This window comes from Emydura macquarii, unplaced genomic scaffold (assembly GCF_026122565.2).
Source record: "Emydura macquarii macquarii isolate MOO-44397 ecotype Brisbane River unplaced genomic scaffold, CSIRO-AGI_Emac_v2 contig_2768, whole genome shotgun sequence".
NCBI lineage: Eukaryota > Metazoa > Chordata > Testudines > Chelidae > Emydura > Emydura macquarii.
In genome coordinates, this window is record NW_027132905.1 from 51,570,385 (window position 1) to 51,592,057 (window position 21,673).

Below are 21,673 nucleotides of genomic sequence, written 5' to 3' on the forward strand. Positions count from 1 at the left end.
TAAAAAGGGAGTTTAACAAGGTCCTTCTCGTGATCCACTAATCTGATTCCTGTCACTCTTCTTAAATGATCTGTAGTTTAAACTACTCTTTCCAATTAATCTGACACCATTACATTTTTCAGCTACTGATGATACTTTGCATATGATCATTAATTACTGCACTGAGGGGGGAGGGGAATAAAGACGTATCCTTGCCTCCTTTCCAGGGTTTGACAAATCCACCTGCCAGCGGGAAGCTCTCTCAAGTAACGGAAGAGGCCTCCAGTATCAATTTCTGCAGAATGTATTGGCTACGTTCATTCTGAAAAAGCCCGAGGCCCTGATTCTGATCTCACATCAGTGACACTCAGAAGTGAAGGAAATGAAGTAACACTAGCATAAAAACGGAATCAAGCCTTATTTTTCTAGCCCTTACAGTTGTGAAGGTAACACACTGAATGTGCCCTGAGGCAGTACGTCCCAGTCGGCAGCACAGACATCTCCAGTGTCTCCGCTACTGCCCCATGGTTTCCCAATGTGAAGCAAAGCAAAGCTGACAAAAATCTGGTCAGTTTCACTGTTGCTCTTCAGAACCTGCAGGAAGCAGTAAAACTAAGAAGCGCCAGGTCAATTTCAAGTTGTTGCTTAGGGAGTTATGAGGAGTAGCAGAGTCCCTCATTGGAGCTATTGGCGCTAGACTTTACTGGTGCTTTCCCTCACCTCTACCCATCATTTGTTTCAGCCTCTGGATTGTTAGGTTTAGTCCTGGCTATTCTGTATAAATCAAACTTGTGGCAAATATTAAAGTAAGTTTTCTGTGTGGCTAGAGGGCTCTGAGTGGTTTTGAAAGCAGAAATCAAACACTCTTACAGATATTAAAAACCATTCCACACAGTATGACAATTCAGAATGATTAAGCAGCCTTGCTCAGGAGAGACCTGGACTAGAAGAGCAGAGGATGATGGAAGTCAGGATTAAGGTGAATTTTCAGATCTACGTCTGGTCTTTGTCGGGATCTGGAAGGGTCTTACCTGATTTCCAGCAAGCAGGGGATTAGCTACCAACACCAGTGCAGCTCCACTCGGTGGAGTCCTTGTGTCTGCGTTTAACAACATGCCATCTCACCCTGCTCAGAGCAGGACTAAGCAACATGGCATTACAGCCAGGGAAGTCCTGTCTACACTAGCTCCCCCATGGCTCATACCAATGATGAAGCTGCACACTTGGGAAATCTATGCCAAAAAAGGACCAAGTCAACCTAACTCTAACGTAAGCAACATTTAGATATGGAGAAAGAAGTGCTTGGTAAGAGCCTCTCTTTTTCCTGCTCGCCCAGGACTGGAATTAGCAGGAATTGTTGCAGATTTGGACCAAAGGCACATCAGCAGAGTCGTGTATCAGCCCAGCACTGGAATGTTTATTATTCTCTCTAGAGATTTCCAGAGGAGGTTCTCACAGGGATTTCGAAGCACAAATGATTTAACTCTGAGGCTGGGAAGTCTTGTCTCCACTTACAGAGGGATACACTGAGGCACAGAGAGGTGAAATGACTTGCCTGAGGTCACACATCAATTGTAAGAGAGCTGGGAACAGACTCTGGATCTGCCTTCATCAGAAGACCATCCTGGGTTGCTGCAGCACTGTGCTGCGTTGTCGGAGCTGCACCCAGTAGCGGAATAGCAAAGGATGCTGCAGGTCCAGTCAGCAGAGGGGGAAGATGCACAGCCTCCCCTACGCGTTCTGGTGGACCCTTGGACCATCCATCCCTTATTTTTGTCAGCACTGAAAATTCACTCAATAGTTCTCTTCTGACAAATTCTCATTAAATCACAACACACTTTGGGCCTAATTCTGTTTTCAGCGGCACGCATGCAATCCAGATCAGAACTGGGTTCCGGTGCCTTGTGAATCATGGAAAGAACTTCTCCATTCAAAGGCAGCTTTAAACAGCACCCTCTAGACTAAAGCCCACTACGGGAATAGCGGCAGGAACAACTCTCCCAGTCAGACAATTATTCTTAAACACCGTTAGAGACGCGCTTCTCTGTACCAGTGTGGACAAGACTGGGTTACAGTCAACTACATAAGCCAACACACACACCCCAGACCCCATCAGGGTTCAAGCACGTTCTCTTGTGACTGTTGATAACCTGCTGAGCGTGGACTCCGGAAGTCCCACATGTAAAGCACAGCTAGGCCTGGCCACGTTCACACCCTGGCTCAGTTCAGCCTACCCACACAACATTTTCCCCAGCCAACCACATTGCTTCATCAAGTCCACACTTAACATGTTACATAACCGTATTTGGAACCAGTGACTTCTGTGAAAAATGCTACATTCCCTCATCTGCTGGTGCTTGGGACGGCAGGACTGTGGGTGTTTCTCACCCAGGCAATGCACTTTGGGATGTCTTCCTACAAGGAGCACAGGACTGGGCAACCAGGTTAGAGGAGTCAGTCTACAAAGCAGAGGAACTACCTTAGAATCGGGTATAGCCTGAGAACGGTCACGGCTCTGCTTGCACATACATTCCCCGCATGGGTAAGTATGTAAGTCAGCCGTGCCGAGGTGGGACACACATGGTAGGTGGCGTCGACCACATCGACAAGCCGGTTACAAACTAGCCACAGATCTGTAGGTCAAATGGACCCAAACAGTCCCTACCCCAGAAGGCTTCAGATCTGCAACGATCATGGGCCTGGACGCAACCGCGCTGGGGACTGCCGCCCGTCCCAGCGGGGCTTGGCGCCACCGTTGAGCGGGGAGCACAGCCCGTGCCACGGCCGTGACGCGGCACAACCATCGCCGGGTCCGGGGCAGCTTCCAGACACCGAGGCCCCAATGCTCCCTGCAATCAGCGGGCGGCAGGCACATGGCGACCTTCGATGAGCTGGGCACAACTCCTTCACCCGCACCGTGCGGGCCGGGCGCCTTCCACGGTGACGAGCTGGGGTTGTTGACCGAGAGACGGACTGCCAGGCCGAGGGTGTCCCGGGACGGCCAGGCGCGGGGACGGTGAGGGGCAGCCTTGGGTGGGGAGCGCCTCCAAGACGGGGCGCACCCCGGCGGCTTTCGAGGAGACCCCGGGGCAGGCCCAGGGGTGGGCAGCCCTCAGGGGCCGACTCCCAAGGAAATGGAGGGCGCCCAAACACCGGGGATGGCGAGGGGCGGCGCGGAGCACAGGGGCCAGGCCAGGCCAGGCCAGGGGAGCTGCGGCCCCGGCCCCGCCGCTCTCACCTTCTTGACGGACAGGGAGATGTTCTCCAGGATCCGGTCCTTCACCTCTCCGGGCTCCATGGCGCTGGCCTCGGCGGCCGCTCGCGTCCTCCCCCGCCGGCCCGGCGGCCTCAGCCGCTCGCCGCCGCCGCCTCCTCCCCGCCAGCCGCCCGGGGGCTCCGTCCTGCCGGCTCCCGAGGCCCGTCCCGCCGCTCACAGCCGCTCCGGGGGCCAGCCCTGCCCGCCCCTCAGCGGAGCCTCGCCGCCTGGGCCCGCCCGCCCCTCAGCGGAGCCCCGCCGCGCTCATCGCCCGCCCCGGGCCCGGTCCCGGCCCCACGCCCCGCCGTCTGCGGCGAGCCCCGGCCCGGCCGGAGGGGAGGGGAGGGGAGGCAGCGCAGCACCCCGCAGCCGCACTCGTGACGGGGCCGGGCTGGGCGCTGGGGAAGGCGGGGAGACGCGGCCGCAGAGGCGGGAGCAGGCGGCGGCTTCTCCCCGACAGACCCAGCCCCTTGCCGCGGAGGGGAAGGGGAAGGAGAAGGAGAAGGAGGGCTCCTGCCCTGCCCTGCCCTGCCCTGCCCGGGCCTGGCCTGGCCTGGCCTGGCCTCCTGCAGCCCGAAGGGCTTGTCAGGGCGAGGGGGTGTCACCCGTGCAAAGCCCCCCCGCCCTGCCCGGGCTCCCCACTGACTGTGGTTTCTGGGGTGTGCCCCCGCCAGGCCCCCAGAGGCTCGGCCGCTGCAGGGGTCCCCCAAACATGACTCCCTGCCCCCGGCACTGGCTGAATAACTTTGCCCACGGCCTCCCCTTGGCTGGGGTAGCCAGAGCCGCCCTGCAGAAGAGGGATGGGGTGCTCCGGTTTGTCCACGGGGGTTGCGAACTGCTGTGTGTCTGGCGGGGAGTCAGGCGCATCCGGCCCGTCACACACTGCTACATGGGGACGGGGATCCCAGCCGGCTGGAGAGGAAGCTCCTAGGTGGGCCTGCTCCAGTGGGAAACCTTGAACCATTTATATACACCCACATTCTATTTCTGCAATAGTCCGAGTGCAGCCGCAGGGCAGTCCCCGCCAGCGCGGAAGGGCTGAACGTAGGCCAGCGTCCTCCTATTTATAAAGAACACCACCTCGTTTTGGAGAAGTAAGTGTAGAGCTGGGAGAAAGGGCCAGAGCCAGAGCCCAGATCTCCTAAGATGGATGTAGCGCAGTTTGGATGGCTTCCAGCTCCGCAGAAGGAGACCCGCTCTCGTGAGGGCAGGCTGGCTGGAGCAGTCACCAGCACTTAAACTGGTCACAAACAGGGAGGGTGAGAAGAGGGACGATAAGACACGAGCACTTCTTTAGCACAGACTCAAGGTGTTGAGGACAACATTAATTAAAGAACAAAGGGACAGGAAGAAAATAATTTTTGTAATTGCCAATCACCACCGCTAGCAGCCTGGGTAACAAACCTAGAGGAATTGGAAATGCTCCTTTATGAGCATCACTTCTATCTAGTTGATACTATTGAAAACTGGAGACGAGTCACACAATTGGACTGTTACCAGTGCCCTGGTCCCCTCCCGCCCAGTCAATGATAACTCAGAAGAAAATGATCTTGAATACTTATGGATCAATGTTCTCACAGATAAAGCACAAGATGGGGTCATAGACCACCAAATCACACTGGGGAATAGAATGACTGGCTCCTTACCCATCTATCTAATGTATAAAAAAACCCTCTATGATCATGGGGCCTTCAGTTTGAGGGGCCTTAGTCTTCTCTTTGTTGAGCTAAACAGATGGACTCAAGGAGCTCAGTCACTAGAAGGCATATTGTCTAATCCTCTGGTAATTCTTGTGACTCCTCTCTGAAACCTTTCCCACTTAACATCCTTCTTGAACTGTGGACACCAGACCTGGACACAGGATTCCAGCAGTGGTCACGCACGTGCCAAATCTAGAGGTAAAAGAATCTCTCCACCTCTACTTTAGATTGCCCTGACTATGTACCCAAGGATTACCTCAGCCTTTTTGGCCGCTGTTTCACACTGCGAGCTCATGTTCAGCTGGTTTTCCACCACGATCCCGAACTCTTTTTCAGAATCACTTTTTCCTAGAGTCCCCCATCTAGTATGTATGGCCGACATTCTTGCTCCCTAGAGGTATACATTTACCTATATTAAAATGCATTTTATTTGCTTGCACCCAGTAGGGGGTCTTTGTAAACAACATGCTATAGCGCAAACAGACGTTAGGGGCTTCAGGCAGAAATGACTGGCTGAGGTTCTCTGGCCTCTGTTATGCAGGAGGTGCGACTAGATGATCAATGCCCTCTACAGTCACAGAACAGGAGCAGTGCCAGTCAGTGGCAGGGCTAGCTTCCAGCCCAGCTGCCATGCCTCAGTCCCGACCGACAGCTACCTCTGAGAGAGAGAGAGGAGTTCTGTCGCGTTGGTCCATTTAATTGGTAGCCTCTGCTAAGTCTGTAACTAGGAGAGCCACTCGGTGCCATCTGTCCCAGTCAGTTGAGAGACATGGATACCTGTCCACTAACAATTGGCCTGAGCCGACCCACTCCTTTTCTGTCAATGAGTGCCTAATCCTGCCAGGTTCTGGACACCCTCCATTCTTATCCGCTCTGATGGGAGCACTCGATATCTCACAAGACCAGGCTCTTACAGACCGGTGTAGATTTGAACTATGGCCCTGGAGGTAAAAAGCACTAGATCCCATTGCCAATCTGCAGCAAGGCCATTCCCCCCCTGGCTTGTACGACAGTGATATTGAAACACGGAGCGCCATTTCCCCAACGCACAGGAAAATGCAGGGAGGCACTAGGTCAGAGCCGGGGCTGCTGAGGAACTGCTGGGCTGATGCTAGTTATTCTTATAAAGAAAAATAGAATTAAAGTTGGTTTTGGAAAATAGCATGGACTAAATTACCAAAAAAAAAAAAAAAAAAAGGTAATTTTATATAGGGCAGGAAACCCATTTATGAACAGGGCTGCCAAACGTCACCATGATTCTGGCCCCTTTTCGTAGGGGTGGGGAAAGACGTTGCTGTAAAACGGGCAGCTAAGGAATTTGGGCTGTGCCATCCGAGCAGTTTTCCTATTCAGCCACTGAAGGCTTCTGGGTGAAGGGCAGACATAGCTGCTTCCTGCAGAACCAGCACCCGTCAGACAGAGCTTCATAGCATAGCCCCCCCACTGACAGCAGCCTGACAGCCCCCCTCCCCCATACACAGGGAATCTAGGACTGAAAAGACTGGACGTAAGAGCCCCAGGGACGCCTCTTCCTTTGCAAGATGGAGCAGGGGCAGCTGCAGAACTTTGGAGGCCTGCCGGCATTGACTGAGGGGAGCAGGGTGGGAGAGGGGACTCAGCGAGGTGGTGTCTATGTATTTGCACATTGTGTGTATTTAAGGTTGGATCTTCAGTCTGTGATTATCACATATTGGGGTGGGGCAGGGGGCGTTAATGAAGGAGATCAATATGACTGATTCTTGGTTTAGAATCTCAGGTTGCAGGCCAGTCTGATGACATTTTTGGTTCTGACTCAGGATTTTTGAACTCCAGCAGCTGACACGACATTCAGACTAGTGTGGGACTGATGATTGATTGTAATCTCACCTCCATATTAAGTAACAAGAAAAATGTGTTTCATTTACAGTTTCCGCAGCTGGTAACTCGTTCTCTGGCAGGGCTCTGCCAGGAGCTGGCTAATGCTTTGGCATGGAGCACTGAGTGCTTGCCAGATTTTTGAGGTAAACTCCACCCGCCTAATGCAATTACGAAGTTAGCCAAGCGAGTTTTGCAACTTTGCTGAGGCTGTGGGAGAACTTCCTGGGGAGCACGTGTGGTGGGAAAGCAGCTCAGCAGCACGTTGAGTAGAACAGAGCTGGAGCCAAAAAAATAAAATCATCCACATTTCTCTGCCATCTCCCAACTACTGCTGCAGTAGAAATCCCAGCACTATCTATCATTGTACTATGGGAGCATCCAACAACCCCACTGAAGATGAGGGCCCCTGGGCTTGGCCCTGTATCTTCCTAAACACTTCCAATCTAAATAGACAAGGAAGACAACAGGTCGGGGAGGAAACCATGGCACAGACAGGGGATGGGACTTGCCCGAGGCACACAGAACATCAGTGATGAAGCCAGGCTCTCCTAGGTCCATGTGCGGTGCCCTATCCCCTAGCCCATATGGCCTCGCCACGCAGTTGTTAGCAAATGACAGAATGGGTCAATGGTCATACTGTGGATGTTGCACATTGAAATATTCCCTTTAAACGGGGAGTGGCTGGGTTCTGTTCTTTTTTAATGCTCTATTTTGGAGTTAAAATTGTGCATAGTGAATGAGGGCTCTGCACCACGGGCCACTAGTACCGGCATCTGCTTGCATTCTTTCTATTTTGATCCTAAAGTACAGAAAAATACTGCATGTAGATAGTAGATAAGGAAGTTGCTTCAACTAATCCAGCTATCTCGTCCCTATCACCACAGTTTGTTCTGTCAGCCTTTCAGCTCCTCCCTCCCAGCCTTTCATCTCTCCAGCTTTCTACTTTACTCCATTAGCCCTCCCCCCCCCCATTGTTAAGTCTGCCATTGTCCCGCCCCATTGACAGGGAGAGGTTGAGAGCAGCGGCGTCTTTGCCCACTGTCTTCTTCCTAGGCACGGTGGTCCTTTAAACAGATCAGCCCTTGGATGCAGAGATGCAGGTGGGGATGCAGCAGGAACAGAACCACAGTTTTACTAAGGAAGGAACCTAGGTCGAGTGGCTCGCTGGGCTCCCAGGTGCTGCTGTGGCTTTCGCTTCCCCTGTTCGTGCACCATTTACATGGGGCAGAAACAGATCACCCTCCAAACAAAATAGCCCCTAGCCTGGCTGGCTCTGCTATCCCTGGAAACGGGTCCCTTGGCCCACCAGAGCTGAGCACACCACAGGGAGTGGGCCTGGATGCCAGGGTGAGGGGCAGAGGGTCTCCCTCAGGCCCTGAGTCTGGCTGCAGCTACGGCAGGACCTGCCAGGACCCGCACTACCCAGGCAGCCAGGGCAGCTAAGCTCTATGAACCACAGCCCTGGGGGAGGCGAAGTGATGGCCAGGCCGCGATTCCTGGAGCAGGGAGGGCTCAGCCCCTGGCTGCCTGGGTGGAGGATGGTGGGCCCCACAGCAGCTGCAACCAGGCTCAAGGACCCCCGGGAGACTCTGTGCCCTGCACCCCACATGTGCACTTCCAATCGCTACCCCTACCATTTCTGGTCAGGGCTCTGTGCCCCACCCCCCCCCCCACCCCCAGCTGCAGGTATATAGGGGAGCCCCATCCAACTGAACATGTTGCAGATGGCTCTTACTAATTAAAAAATGCCAGGAGCGGAGGCGGGGGGGAGGAGAGATGTAGGGCAACAGGACCAGGCCTGCCTCAGCTGGAAGGTAAGATGGGAACAAGAACTCAAGCGAAATGCATTGCACAACCTGTACAAAAATACACTCAGGTGCTACACCCAGCGCAGACTGTCACTGCCTTCAATCCACTTCTCCGACAGCCCCTTCAAATGCTACTGGCAGCTGTAGCCCTGTACTCCCAGGTCTCCAGGTGAAGGGACACAGCTTCAGTAAGCCATAGCCATGAAGAGGAGTAAATAACGCCGTACAACGCAGGGGAACAGTTCTAAGTTTACATTTAACACCACCAGAAAGACTCCTTCTCCGAGAGCTCAGAGGCAGCTGTCACTAAAGTGGCTCTAGGGATTTTATTGTCCCATTGTTTTCTCGAGCTCCCCCATCGGTATGCACCTGTCCTCTCCTGTCTTATATTTTGACTGCAAATTGTCTAGGTCAAGGACTGTCTTTGTTCTGCGTTTGGGTCAGGACCCCATTTTGCTAGGACTGACATAATGGGGGCTGCCACATGCTACACATAATTATATTACCCACAAGGAAAAGAGTAACCTCGAGATCAGAGCAGATGGCGAATCAAATAGGAGATTATGTCAGAGAGCAGCAAATCCCACCCCCACGTCCCCCACAGCCAATGAAAGGTAGAGGGTTACAGGCACCTTATCCTGCAACATGCAAAACGGGTGAGTCTAGAGTCGGAGACAGCCTCTTGCCGTAGGGCACTAAAGCGACTATTTTTGGAACACTGGTACTGTCCTGGGCCCCGCGCTGAGAAAGGGGTCAGCAAACTGGAAGGAATTCAGACAAGAGCAACAAACGCATCTTAGGAGCTGGAATGACATATGGGGAAAGGACTGAAGAAATAAACAGCGTTGATAAAAAAGGATTGGGACATAGATTCATAGATTAGAAGGAACCACTGTGATCACCGGGTCTGACTTTCCATATAGCACAGGCCACAGAGCTTCCCCCACATAATTCCTAGAGCAGATCTGTTAGAAAAATAGCCAATCTTGAGTTAAAAATGGTTAGTGATGGAGAATCCGCCATGACGGCTGCACTAGGGATACAGATAGCAGGACTAGAGTGGGATTACTGACAGTGCACAATGGGGTAAAACCAGGAGTAATGGGATAAATATAAGAAAAAAATGTAGGCTGAACATCCGGATAAACACTGACTGCAAGTCCACTGTTTAATTACTAAGGTACTGACTGCATTCCTGTGACCTCCCCACCCCGCAGAGAAACTATTCAAACCCTTCTTCAGTGAGGCATAAACATCACCTTTAAAAACACTGGCAATTTTAATTAGAAAGCAGGGGACTTAAAGCTAGTCACCATTTTGGCAGCCTCTGCCTTCCTCCGGCTTTAAACAATCAAACACTTCCGCAGCTGCTGTAGTTCATTAATTTAATTAGCAGTCACGCCACTGAGCACTTCACACGCTTTGTTCATGGGAGACACTCGACATGCACGAGGGATGTCTCATCCCCCATTTACAAATGGGGAAATACAGGCAAAGTTGTTAAAGGATTTGCTGAAGGCCACAGCGTGAATCAAATCCAGAAGAACACTGGCGATTTCCTGAATCCACTCTTTTGGTTTAGCTGCTAGACCATAGAGCTGCCTTCTCACACCCTTGACTACATGACTGAATTAGCAGATGGTCAGCGCCATGAATAACTTTACCTCACCTGTGGTTAAGGGCAATGTTACAGAATAGGAATGAAGAGCACGAGGCAGGTAAGAAGTGAACCCGTGGGATTAAGCTCAGTGACATCACCAAGGTGCTGAGTGCCATTTGGTCATCTTCCTGCCTGTTATCATTGCTCAGATTATTTGGGGGAGATAATTGTGAGATGCAAGACACGTGTGGCTGAAGTTTGGTCCACAGAGTTTCTGTGGTGGTGTAACTTTTGGCTGGGGTGGGAGGGTGATTGTTAGTGATAGTTAAACTAGTAAAACCTGAGTAGGGATGCAATATCACTGCTCTAAATGTGCTTATACTGGTAGAGTTTATTCTCCTTCTCATATAGCTGTACGTAAAGCAGAACAACTTGTGAGTAGACAAGGCTCAGATGTCTGATAAAAGCTTCCAGACAATGAAAAAATGTAATTGTAAACCAAGACTAGACATTGGGAAAGTGTGCTTCCAGTAGGGTCCTGCAAGGATTGTTCTTGTCCCTACGTTATTTAACATTTTTATCAATGACCTGGAAGAAAACAAAATACTCACTAATAAAGTTTGCAGATGATAAAAATTGGGGACGTGGTAAATAATGAAGACAGGTCACTGATTCAGAGTGATCTGGATCACTTGCTAAACTGGACACAAGCAAATAATGTGCATTTTAATTACTAAATTTAAATGTACACACCTAAGAAAAAAATGTGGGCCATACTTACAGGCTGGGGGACTCTATCCTGGGAAGCAGGGACTCTGAAAAAGGTTTGGGGGTCATAGTGGATCATCAGCTGAACAGGAGCTCCCAGTGTGCCGCAGTGGCCAAAAGAGCGAATGTGATCCTGGGATGCATAAATGGGGGAATCTCGAGTAGGAGCAGAGAGCTTATTTTACTCCTCTGCTTGGCACTGACCACTGCTGGAATACCGTGTCCAGTGCCCACAGGTCAAGAAAGATGTTTGTAAGTTAGAGAAAGTGAAAATGATGAAAGGTTTAAAACCTGCCTTACAGCATAGACTCAAAGAGCTCAGTCTATTAGCTTAACAAAGAGCAGGGTAAGGGATGCCTTGATTACAGCCTGAGTATCTACATGGGGAACAAAATGTCTACTAATGAACTCTAGTCGAGAAAGGTGAACATCATCCACTGGCTGGAAGCTGAAGCTAGACACATTTGGACTGTAAACAAAGTGTATGTTTTTAATGGTGCGTGTAATTAGACATTGGAGCAATTTACCAAGACATCACTGGCAATTTTTAACTAAAGATTGGATGTTTTCTAAAAAATCTGCTCTACAAATTATCTTGGGGAAATTCTATGGCCTGGGTTATACAGGAGGTCAAATTAGATGATCACAAAAGTCCTTTTTGGCACTGGAATCAATTCCATTTTCATAATCTCCCAGAGGAAGTGATTGTGGTCCTATCACCTGCTACGTTTAAAACTGCACTGGATGAAACGAGACAGTGCTTTGGAGGGACCTTCCTCCACTGGTGGCCTATTAGGCCTTTTTCATCTCGAAGATTCTTCCATATCTAGCTTGCAGAGGTCGCAGTTCAAGGTTCAGTTTTTCCTTCATTCAGTGCTGCCATGGCTAACACCCAAGCCGCCATCTACACCATTTGAGGAGTTTAAGACAACATTTCCTCAAGTGTAGAACCCTGAACGCTGGTCCTGGCAGGCAAGTGAAAAGGAAACTAATGTTCAGACATTTCAAATGGACTCCTTTGTCATTCTGTTACTGAGTGCTCTTAAATAGCTTTGTTTTTTAGTTGAGAAAAGCTTACCTTGCAGTAACATGGACACCTTCTGAGGTGATCAAGACTTAGTGAATTAAGAATTTTGCTCACCAGTTTACCTCATGGGTCAGCATACCTTGATTTTGGGCAAGACACGGAAACCAGTCAGTGCACCCTGGGGCAGTTTCTCCATCAGAAATAGCTTCATTATTGTCACAAATTTCAGAAGGGGAAAAAAAAAATTCTGTTAAAAACTAACGGACTCTGGCCCATAGGCAAAGCCACAGTCTAACTGGCTGTGCCTAGTCAGGACCTTATCACTGTAAAAAAATGCTCATCTCCATTTAACAGAAGAAGAGAGTCATATATATTGCTCCCTTATTTCTGATTTTTAATGTGAACTTTCATTTCTGGCCACAAACTTAACAGTTTTTAAAAATAAGGATCCAAGTGAAAGATCCAGACAAAATGTATTGACCTCTGAGCCAGTCAGAACACAGACATTTCTACAGCTGGCCCGACTGACTCATTTGTTTCTGCGAACACATTCCGCAGCCAACCAGAATGCAACACCTTGTCGATGTGATTTGCTTAGTTAAGATTCCATACTAAAATAGTGCTCCGAAGGTGTCAAACCACAGAAATTTACCAACCTCTCACCACAATTTTCAACCCATCATAAGCAAGGATTTTTCTCACAGTGTACATTTCTATTAAGCGCGTTGTGTTCAAAATGGAAATATTACAAGGAAATCACCTTTGCTTTAGGAAGAACTAGGGATAAGATTTTGAAGCAGGGAGGCCGATGGTGAAAGCTGAGAAAGCCAACTTTATCTATTGATGCTTTAAACAAATTGACCAGACAACATGATGATAAAACTTTTGTTTATTTTTTTAAATATCAAATTGGTTTTTGCACATCCATTTTTTCCTGGAGAAACAGTCCGCCCCAATATTAAAAAAATCAAATAAAATGAAAAAAGAACTACATCCCATTACCAGATAGAACAATCCTCCCTGCCAAACATCCAGCTTCAAGAAAAACCACATACATTCAGCCCAGAAGAGTAAGTGACACAAATGCAACCAGCTCCAGGATTCCTGAGTATTGAAGTTCCTTAAGTGAGTTTGCAGAACCCTTAAGCTAAAAAGCCTCAGTTAAATAGTAACCAAACTGCTCGACATTTGGTTACAGACTAAACTGGATCTACAAACAACGCAGAAGGAATATTTCTAATGTTTTAGGGGCGAATGATGCACCAAAATAAGCTGCATGTTCCATGCTGACTTGGGGTAGGGGGGGAAAATCGAAGAAAATAAACGTATGAATTTACACTAGAATTGCCATGGAACGGCTTGGCAAGAAGTCCAAGTCTGGAATCAAACCTCTCAAGTTCACAGCCTGTTGTCCATTCCACTCCTGAATGGTAGGGAGCTTAAAAAAAACAAAAGCGGTTTTCAAGTCAAGCATTCAATGAGCAAGCTCAAGCACTCGCTCCTTGGAGCACAAGAGCTAATAAGAGATGGAAAGAAGGGAATATTTGCAAGATATGCCTGGTTACAGCCCGGAAGAGCAAAGTTCCTCTATCCATAGAAGGTTCACCATAGGCAGCAGTACTGCAGGATGCCCCCCTGCAATCACCTGCCAATATACCTCAGCCTGTGATGCCGGTACATACATCACAAATGTCATCATAATTGCCTCCCTCCTTGTCAGCCTCAGAGATAAGGCCAAGTATTGGATGGGCCATCAGGGCAGTATTCTTTCACTTGTAAAGATGATCCTTCTACACTATCTGAAACAGCCAGACATCAAAGTCCTAACATTACGGATCCACTGTCTTTTCCACAAGCCAAGCTTGTTGTGGGCCCCAGAGCAACCTAGAGGGAACTGACCAAAGGATTCCTGCCCCAAGAACTGTGGCTGTCTTATGCCCTCCCTCTGTAAGAGCAGATGTTCCACATCAACACCATCCATTTCTTGCCTTCTACTTTACTCTGCATGGCACAGGTCCCTCTTTCTCCCACCCAGCATATCCCTGGCACCATCTTCTGCAGACACCCACTGTGCCTGAAAGTATTCAGCTGTTGATAGCTTGCTACGGCCCTGCCCCATTCCACAGAACACGGTGCATTCAGCTTTGATAAGGGAATGAGAGAATTCCTTCAAAGAAGTTATTTAAAAAAAATTCCAAAAGTCGAAATGAACGTACAAACGTTCAAACAGAAAGGTTCCAGGAATACCCGGGAACAATGGCTATTGAGAGGATTTCCTACACACATTGGGATTTTCATTAAGCTTCTGATTGTTGCAGTGAAAAAAAATAAATTTGTTTCTGCCACTACACTTCGTAGGGAGGTACTAGGATGTGGACTGATGGGTTATTATGTGGACCAGTTTGCTTTGGAGTTGAGTATCTGGATGGAATAGTAGGAACAGCCCTGTTTATAGCACAGGGCACATTTATCGTTTGGGTATGTTACCCAGTTGTTGATGAATGGAGCAGGGCCCATGGGCAAAGCAGTGTGTGGTACCAAGGCTTAACAGCATTCCCATGTCTGCCCAGATGTTTCTGGAGAGTTTTTCCTCAGGCTGGAGCAGCAGGGGTTCTGGGGGGGGGGGGTCAGGATTGAGAGGCACTGGCAGAGTTGGGGGTGGGGAGAAACAGGTAAGAGAAATATACCAGTTTGGGGTAAGTGCTCTGCATGGGGATGGAAGGGCTGAAAAGAGGAGATGCTTGTCAAAGGGCACACAGATGCTCTAATCCAGACTGTTGCTTAGGAACAATGTCTGAGCTCATCTGAGATGCTGCATTGGGTGGCAGCCCTGGGGATGCCACATGAGCTCCCTTAAAGCTGAATCGAAGTTATGACCTTTATCTGCCCCTCTAAGGAGAATGTTATTTGGGCCCTGGAGCCAGCAAGGTGGAGAGGAGGTTACGCGAAGACCCCAGAGACTGGCAGGGACAAGGGAAGAAAACAACATGGCTCCAAATCTGAAAGGGAGCCAGGCAAAAAGACACGCACACCCCACGACAAGCTTCCTCTCTCTCTCTCTTCCTCTCTCTCTCTCTCTCTCTCTCTCAACTATTATCCCCATTTTACATATGGACTAAGACAGAAAGGTTACATGATTTGCTAAAGGCTACCAGAGAGTTCATGGCATCTTGGGTAAGACATAGCCTCTGTGAGCCACAGTTTCCTTATTTGCAAAATAGGGAAAACACATTTCCCTCCCTCACCAGTGTGTGTCACAAGGTTTAATTCAGTTGTTTGCAGTTTCAAGTCCCTTTGATTTAAGGCACTACATAACTGCAGCTAATCTGGAAAGAGTCCCTTTGGGTACAGGGAGTAGTTTACACAGCCCGTTCAATCCTTGGTGCTTCTACTGAAGCTACCAACAGGTGCTTAATTGCAATTTGGAAATGGACAAAGGCCAATGAACAACACTGAACACAGACTTTTGGAAAATACCAACCTCAGATGGGTTGACTTCTTGGGCAAGACTTAAGAGACAAAGTCAAAGAATAACCAGACAAAAAAGAAAATTCTCTCTACCCTTCCCATTGCTCTTCTTTCATCTTGGCTTCCACTGCAGTACACAGAACCAGCTAATTCTCTCTCAGTATATTCAGACCCATCCTTGTTAGCTTCTAACTGATGAACTCAGATTTTGATCATAAAGTTGTGACTGTACAGTTACATTGCAGTCATGTTAATTATAAATGATGCTTTAATCCTCAAACAGACAAAATGCTTAATTCATGCTATTTGGTTTACACAGGGTGAATTTTAAACCCCATCAAGAGTTTGGGGAGGAAAGTCATCTGGATTGTAAAAACCAAACCTGAACTCCGCTGACAATCTTTTTTGGGGGGAGCAGGGAGAGAACTTCCCCTCAAAAATTCCTAGAGCAGATCTATTTCATCAGAGACGTTCTAGGATTATGAGAGTACATCTCATTTCCAAAGGCTCTTTAGAAAGGGCTCTTTTAAGTCAGTTCTACAAAATAATGACCCAAGACACTACAGCTCCCAACAGGGGTACTGCAGTATTTCAGGTGCTTACTGTAGAATATTTCATAAGAGGCTTACTGTCGCCACCTGCTTCTCATCAAGGCTTTGGTGCTTGGTAAAATCCTGAAACACCAGTATTTCCTCAAGAAACCGTGAGTAGGGTCTAAAATAAATCACTTGATTTTGCCTAGATTTGGTTCTAGAATCACAATTCCCACAAAAGCTCTATTAGGTATTCACAGGATTCCTCAAAGCTGTTCTTGACTACAGTAGGCATAGAAAAAAAAAAGTCAAATTATCCCTCACTGCCATCTGGGACTTATACAAGTCTATATATCAGACTGAATATATGCGGTTTATAAATCACTCCCCAGATAGAATATTTGCATAGATGCATTTGGAGGCTAAGCAAGAAAAAACAGGGACAAAGTTCTGAGACTCAGAAAACCCAGAGTATATAATAATGTATTGAAAGAATGGATTTTCAGCCACTGTGCACCTATGACTTCAGCTTATTTTGTCTGAAGCAGGAGCTAGAGATTACATTTTATGTGAAGCCACTTCAGAGAGTTGCAAATGGGACGCATTAAGGTTTCTACTCACAATGTGGTATCGCATTTTATCATGCTTTGCCTTCTCCCCTCCTCAATAGTGTCATGAACCTCTGTAAAGCAGGAGAAAGAGCAGTTCATCCTCATGAAAGCACCTGCTTCCCTGGAACCAGGCTTTCCCGAGCATAGCCTCCGTGGGTCCTAAAAAGACAGTTCTCGCCAAAACCCCACAAAAGGCCACAACGGTTGTAAGACAGAAGCCAGATCAGTGTCCGAGTTTCAGGGTCACTTTAACAAAGCTTTATATGGGAAGTCTTCACTTGTCAAATGGTACAGAACTGCGATCCATGAAGAGTTTTTGCAGTTACACAGTTAGCATTTCGACAGTGAAGATCATAGCCTTTGATTAGTCATTTTAAAAAGGGTTGGGGGCCGATTACCCCCAAAGCATTGAGAAACTAGCGCAAAGCAGGTTTCTTCATCCCTTTAATCATACATCCCCCCTCAGTGCACAGAGAATTCATTCTCTGAACAGTTACAGTACATGCCTTTGTAGGGGACGAGGGTAAAAGGAGAAAAGAGCTATAGCAATAGATGCAATTAATTTGGTTGTGGGGGGAAAGATATGGGCAAACCTATAAAATGGTAAAATATCCTTTCATTTCATTCCCCTAAAGAAGATTAACACCAGGACATCTTCAGATCATTTGCCTCGTCTTTTATTTTTGGTAGCACCAAATTTTATCCCCACCCACCCCCCCCCAAGTAAACACCCTGGCCCAATAGCATAAAACAATTTGGCACTCTATGCCTCAGCTTTCAATGCACAAAAAAGGTACAAGCTTTGAACACTGCTGCAAAACTTTTGGGGATCCAGAGCGCTGTGGGCATTGACATACCTCTAGTAGCTGCTACAATTATTCATCAGCATCCCATTAATATTGGATTATAAAGCACAGTCGAGTGATGACTGGTACAAATCCAAACAGCTGAATTTGACAAACTTTCAGTTTGTCCCATGCTGAATTCATAGCATGTGCCCCTTTCCTATAACAGCACATGCTCTGCCTTGCTTTGGGGGTGCATGTACATGCACATTCAATTCATTTCACAATCTGCTTTGTGCTGAATGGGGTGGTGATTCTCTCAATGGCTTCTGCTTTTTTTTCATAATATCTAAAATTATGCAATCAAATAAAAAAATGTATTCCAGTATGCACCATCTTAAGGAAAATTAAAAGCCAATGTGTTTACACAATGCCAAGACTTTTCTTTTAAAAGGCCCAAATTTAACATGTGACACACAGAAGAGATCATAAGTTACTTTGGCTGAAAATAATTTAAAAAAAATCTGGCTCAACATTCGGCTTGCAGGTTACTCTATATAATTTAGATACATCTTTAAAAGAAGGATGGACCAGCCAGGCCATCTTTTCTATGGTCACGTAGGAACTACGATATTCTTGGCTAATAAAATGAGAAGAGCAAGGTTTGCATTTCCATCAGCTTGCTCCAAAGCTTCAAGAGCTTCCCGCAGAGTAAAGCCAGCGCACAGAATCTGATCAATGTCGGCTGCAGGGAAAACGGGCAGCAGAGGGACTCTGGAGCTCAGTTCCAGATCACTGATAGGTGGGCAGAGCAATGGCTCAACAAGTCCACATGGTGGCCTCGGATCTTCAGGATTTGAGGAACAGTCAGTTATTTCAGACACTCCTGTTATCAGGGTCTGAGCATCCTGAGGGACATCTTCCTCCAACGTGAGCTCAGGTGAGTGTGATCTGTTCAGCTCTAAAATTTGACGGGTTGGAACCTGGTCATTTACTAAACGTTCAGGTAAAATTTCTGCCTGCTCAGTTGTCTGTAGCTGATCAGGTGTTGCAACTGAGCTCAGAATGACCGAATTACTCTTACTTGATGACTTCTGTATCTCTAGAGCAACTTTTTCAACAGTTGACTGGCTGCGATTTAAAACTTTGATGGTAACATTTTCTATTCCACTAGCACAAGATGGTGCCCCGGCTAGCCCCTTAGGGGTCACATGCTCAGGCATCACCATACGAAAGGAGCTATTTAGATCCCCACTCTCTGGATCCCCACTTTCATGTTCATCATCAGAAAGCTCCTGACATTCCATTTGCTCTTCAAGAACAGTTTCTGGCTGACACACGTCTTCTTCAGACATAAAAATGAGAGAATCTCCTTCACGATTTATGACCAAAAGTTCATGAAGCTCCTTCAACGCTGCTGTTAAAGATAAACATGGCTCTTCGGTGGATGCTGCTGTATCATTGTTCAGCTGATGAATGCCAGAGGAGGAAGAACTATTTTCAGCTGATAAATTAGGTAACGCAGTGCATATTCCAGTCATTTCAACATTGCTTTCAGGCTGCAATAAATCACTAGTGGAAACCGGATTACTCGAAAATACAGACAAAGAGGAGTCGTGCTTTGATGACTCCACCTCCATCAAAGAATCTAAGTTCTGAAAAGATCCACCAATATTCTTTGCTTGAGCGTCCTGTTTGCGTGATGAGCTATGCACTGTGATTCCAGACTGCTCAGCTACATCTGTTTCCATGAAGATTTCTGTATGTGTACAGCCACAGGATGCTGACATTGGGATATTTTCTTTCCCACACGAAAGCCCTATCTTCTCCAGCCCGTTTCCTCTTCTCTCAGGAAGAGAGTCAACAGGGGATTCTGGCTGGATGTTTGTAAGGCCCTGCTTCCCCACAGCAGGTAACTCAAGGCCACTAACATTACAAGGATGTTCTGGCTCAGTTGGTTCATTCTGTTTATCTAGACATTGCTCACTCACTGGTTCTTTGTATGTCTGAAGATCCAAAGGAAACTCATTCATTTGGTTCAGTTCCAGCTGTTCTGAAGGCAATGGTACATCTAGAACTGCCTGCTGCCCTTGTTTGCTGGTACTGTCAGACAAACTGCTGTCTCTTGTCATTTCTATAGGAGATTCCAGACCACAGGCTTGTCCTTTAGCATTATATTTCATTAGCCGGTCAGCAACAACTGTTTTTTCAAGTGTAGTCTGTGAAGATATAGTTGGACTCTGACAGGCTTCTGCTCCAGTCTGCATTGCATGGTCACTGTGTGCTGTAGGAGCAGAATGATCAGGAAGAGGGTCTGGACCTAGCTGGCATTCAGCTGGCGACTCCAAAGACTTCACAGCTGTAGGATCAATTATCTCTGCTAGCCTAGATTTGTGTGAGCAAATTGAAGCAGGGGCAGAGACGGAGCGATCAAGTAATTGATTTGTGGGATTACAGATCTTGGAATTTAGTCCTGAAGAAGGGACTGGACTTTTAAATCCATCAGAGGATGGTAATGATGGCATTTCCAGTGAGGTAGTTTCTTTATCACTATTCTCTATACATAGATAGAAAAAGAAAGTAGTAGTTAGGATTATAAGAGCCATTACATTTTAAAATAATATAACAATTTCAGAATACAAGCTGTAAGGACAATTTGTGCATCAGTTTGGTATGCCATTTCAATTTGGTAACTACACCTGAAGTGCCACTCTTCCATAAATGTACTGTTTAGATCAGATGTTACAGCCCTTCTAGAACTCTCTGAAAAAACACCTACTTGGTAACTAAATTCCAGGGGCAGATACATTATTACTGGTGAGTATGTGAGAGACTGGATGAAGCCAGGCTGACTTTCAGATCTCAGGTGTTTGCCACACTCACAATTAGAAGTGACATTTTAACTAGTAAAGCCAGCAAGTATAATCTGGAATCATTGAGAAAAAACAGGAAATCACAAGATTCCATATACAGAGTAACTTTTCAGAGCAGAACCATGCTAAATTAAAAAAAAGTTAAGATCCCAACTCCTCTTCCATCTCTCCCCAAACATTACATACAGCCACTTTAACAGGATTGTGTGTGTTTAGGGGGGCTGTTAGCTTGTATAGCTACTTATGGTTTCTTGAAGTTTAAAACCAAACTTCCACAGAAGTTTATCCTTTTCCATTTGGTAATACCTGCTCCCTTCCCCTAGTCTTGTTATGCTTCATAAGTAACAAAAGCCAAGAGGATCTTTTCTTAGTCTGGATATCAGCAAAGATGTGAGAATAACAGCAAAGAGAAATACCACAGAGTAATAGAAAGCCATTGTTTATTATGTTTTAATTTCTCAGAGTGGTGGATAAAAAGCAAAATATTTAGAGTTCAGAAAACATTCACCATCAGATAATATTAGAGTAGGTAAAACTGTGGACCTAAGTTACTTGACAGCTTCCTTCACTTAACATTTCTGTCCTGTTCCAAGCTATTGATGTCTACCATAATGGGAGGAGGCAGGTGGCTGCAACTTCACCTCTGAGAAAAGTTAAATGAGTTCAAAATATCTATTTTCATGGTGATAAAATAAGCAACCTGTAAAGCTTTTGAATTACAGACCCAAAGGGGCCTCTGAGAAACACTTGCATCGGTACAGAAAGGCCATGTACTGATACAAAAGATATTTAGCATTTAATCATGCAATTCAAATACACCATGCTGAATAACATCCTCCCAAGACAGTGTATGTTTTCAAGGTGTAATAAAGTAGTACGAGTATGATTTAGTTGTACCTAAAGACACTTCAAATTAGTCAGACAGCTTTGCATAATAGACCTACTGAAAGTGCTTAGGTACTGCTAGTCCTTTAAAAAAAATTGCTAGAACATGGTCACGGCTTGTTTGTTAAACTCTACACACGCAGCCGTCACAAGCTGACGTGGTGCTCTTTCAGTTAGGAAGCTTAACATCACCATATAGTTAACCATTTTTGATATTTCTTTACATCTGTTGTCAGATAAAGCCCAACCAAGCAGCAGCCTATGGGTGTATGTTGGTAACCTGACTTGCTGTCAACAGCAATTAACTTCTTGCTTTAAAAATCCAAAATGGACACAGATCCGACAGTTCAGTTCCGATATGACAGTTCAATGGCCTTTCAGCTCAAGAAACTCTTAGCGGAGGACACAAGTAAATATCAGTGAGATGGTCTTGTTCTTGTTTGTGTACATTGCAAAGTCACCATGCAGTTCAATGTGACTAGCCATCTCTGCTCCAGAGTTGCAGGTTAATGCACCATAGGTG

General features: G+C 47.0%; 2 protein-coding genes across 6 annotated transcripts in view; both read right to left on the reverse strand.

Moving 5' to 3' along the window:
• The window catches only part of PLEKHM2 (pleckstrin homology and RUN domain containing M2), a 54,507-nt gene extending 51,042 nt beyond the window's left edge, over positions 1-3,465 (reverse strand). For all 4 annotated transcript variants that reach the window (XM_067566263.1, XM_067566262.1, XM_067566261.1 and 1 more), the window contains exon 1: positions 3,218-3,465. In XM_067566263.1, coding sequence (XP_067422364.1) covers positions 3,218-3,277 — 60 coding nt within the window. In that variant the 5' untranslated portion in view covers positions 3,278-3,465. The remainder of the gene's footprint in view (positions 1-3,217) is intronic.
• Positions 3,466-12,866: 9,401 nt separating this feature from the next.
• The window catches only part of DDI2 (DNA damage inducible 1 homolog 2), a 33,034-nt gene continuing 24,227 nt past the window's right edge, over positions 12,867-21,673 (reverse strand). Inside the window, exon 9 of one of the 2 annotated variants that reach the window (XM_067566264.1) lies at positions 12,867-19,949. In XM_067566264.1, coding sequence (XP_067422365.1) covers positions 18,007-19,949 — 1,943 coding nt within the window. In that variant the 3' untranslated portion in view covers positions 12,867-18,006. The remainder of the gene's footprint in view (positions 19,950-21,673) is intronic. The other variant, XM_067566266.1, reaches the window with a different exon arrangement.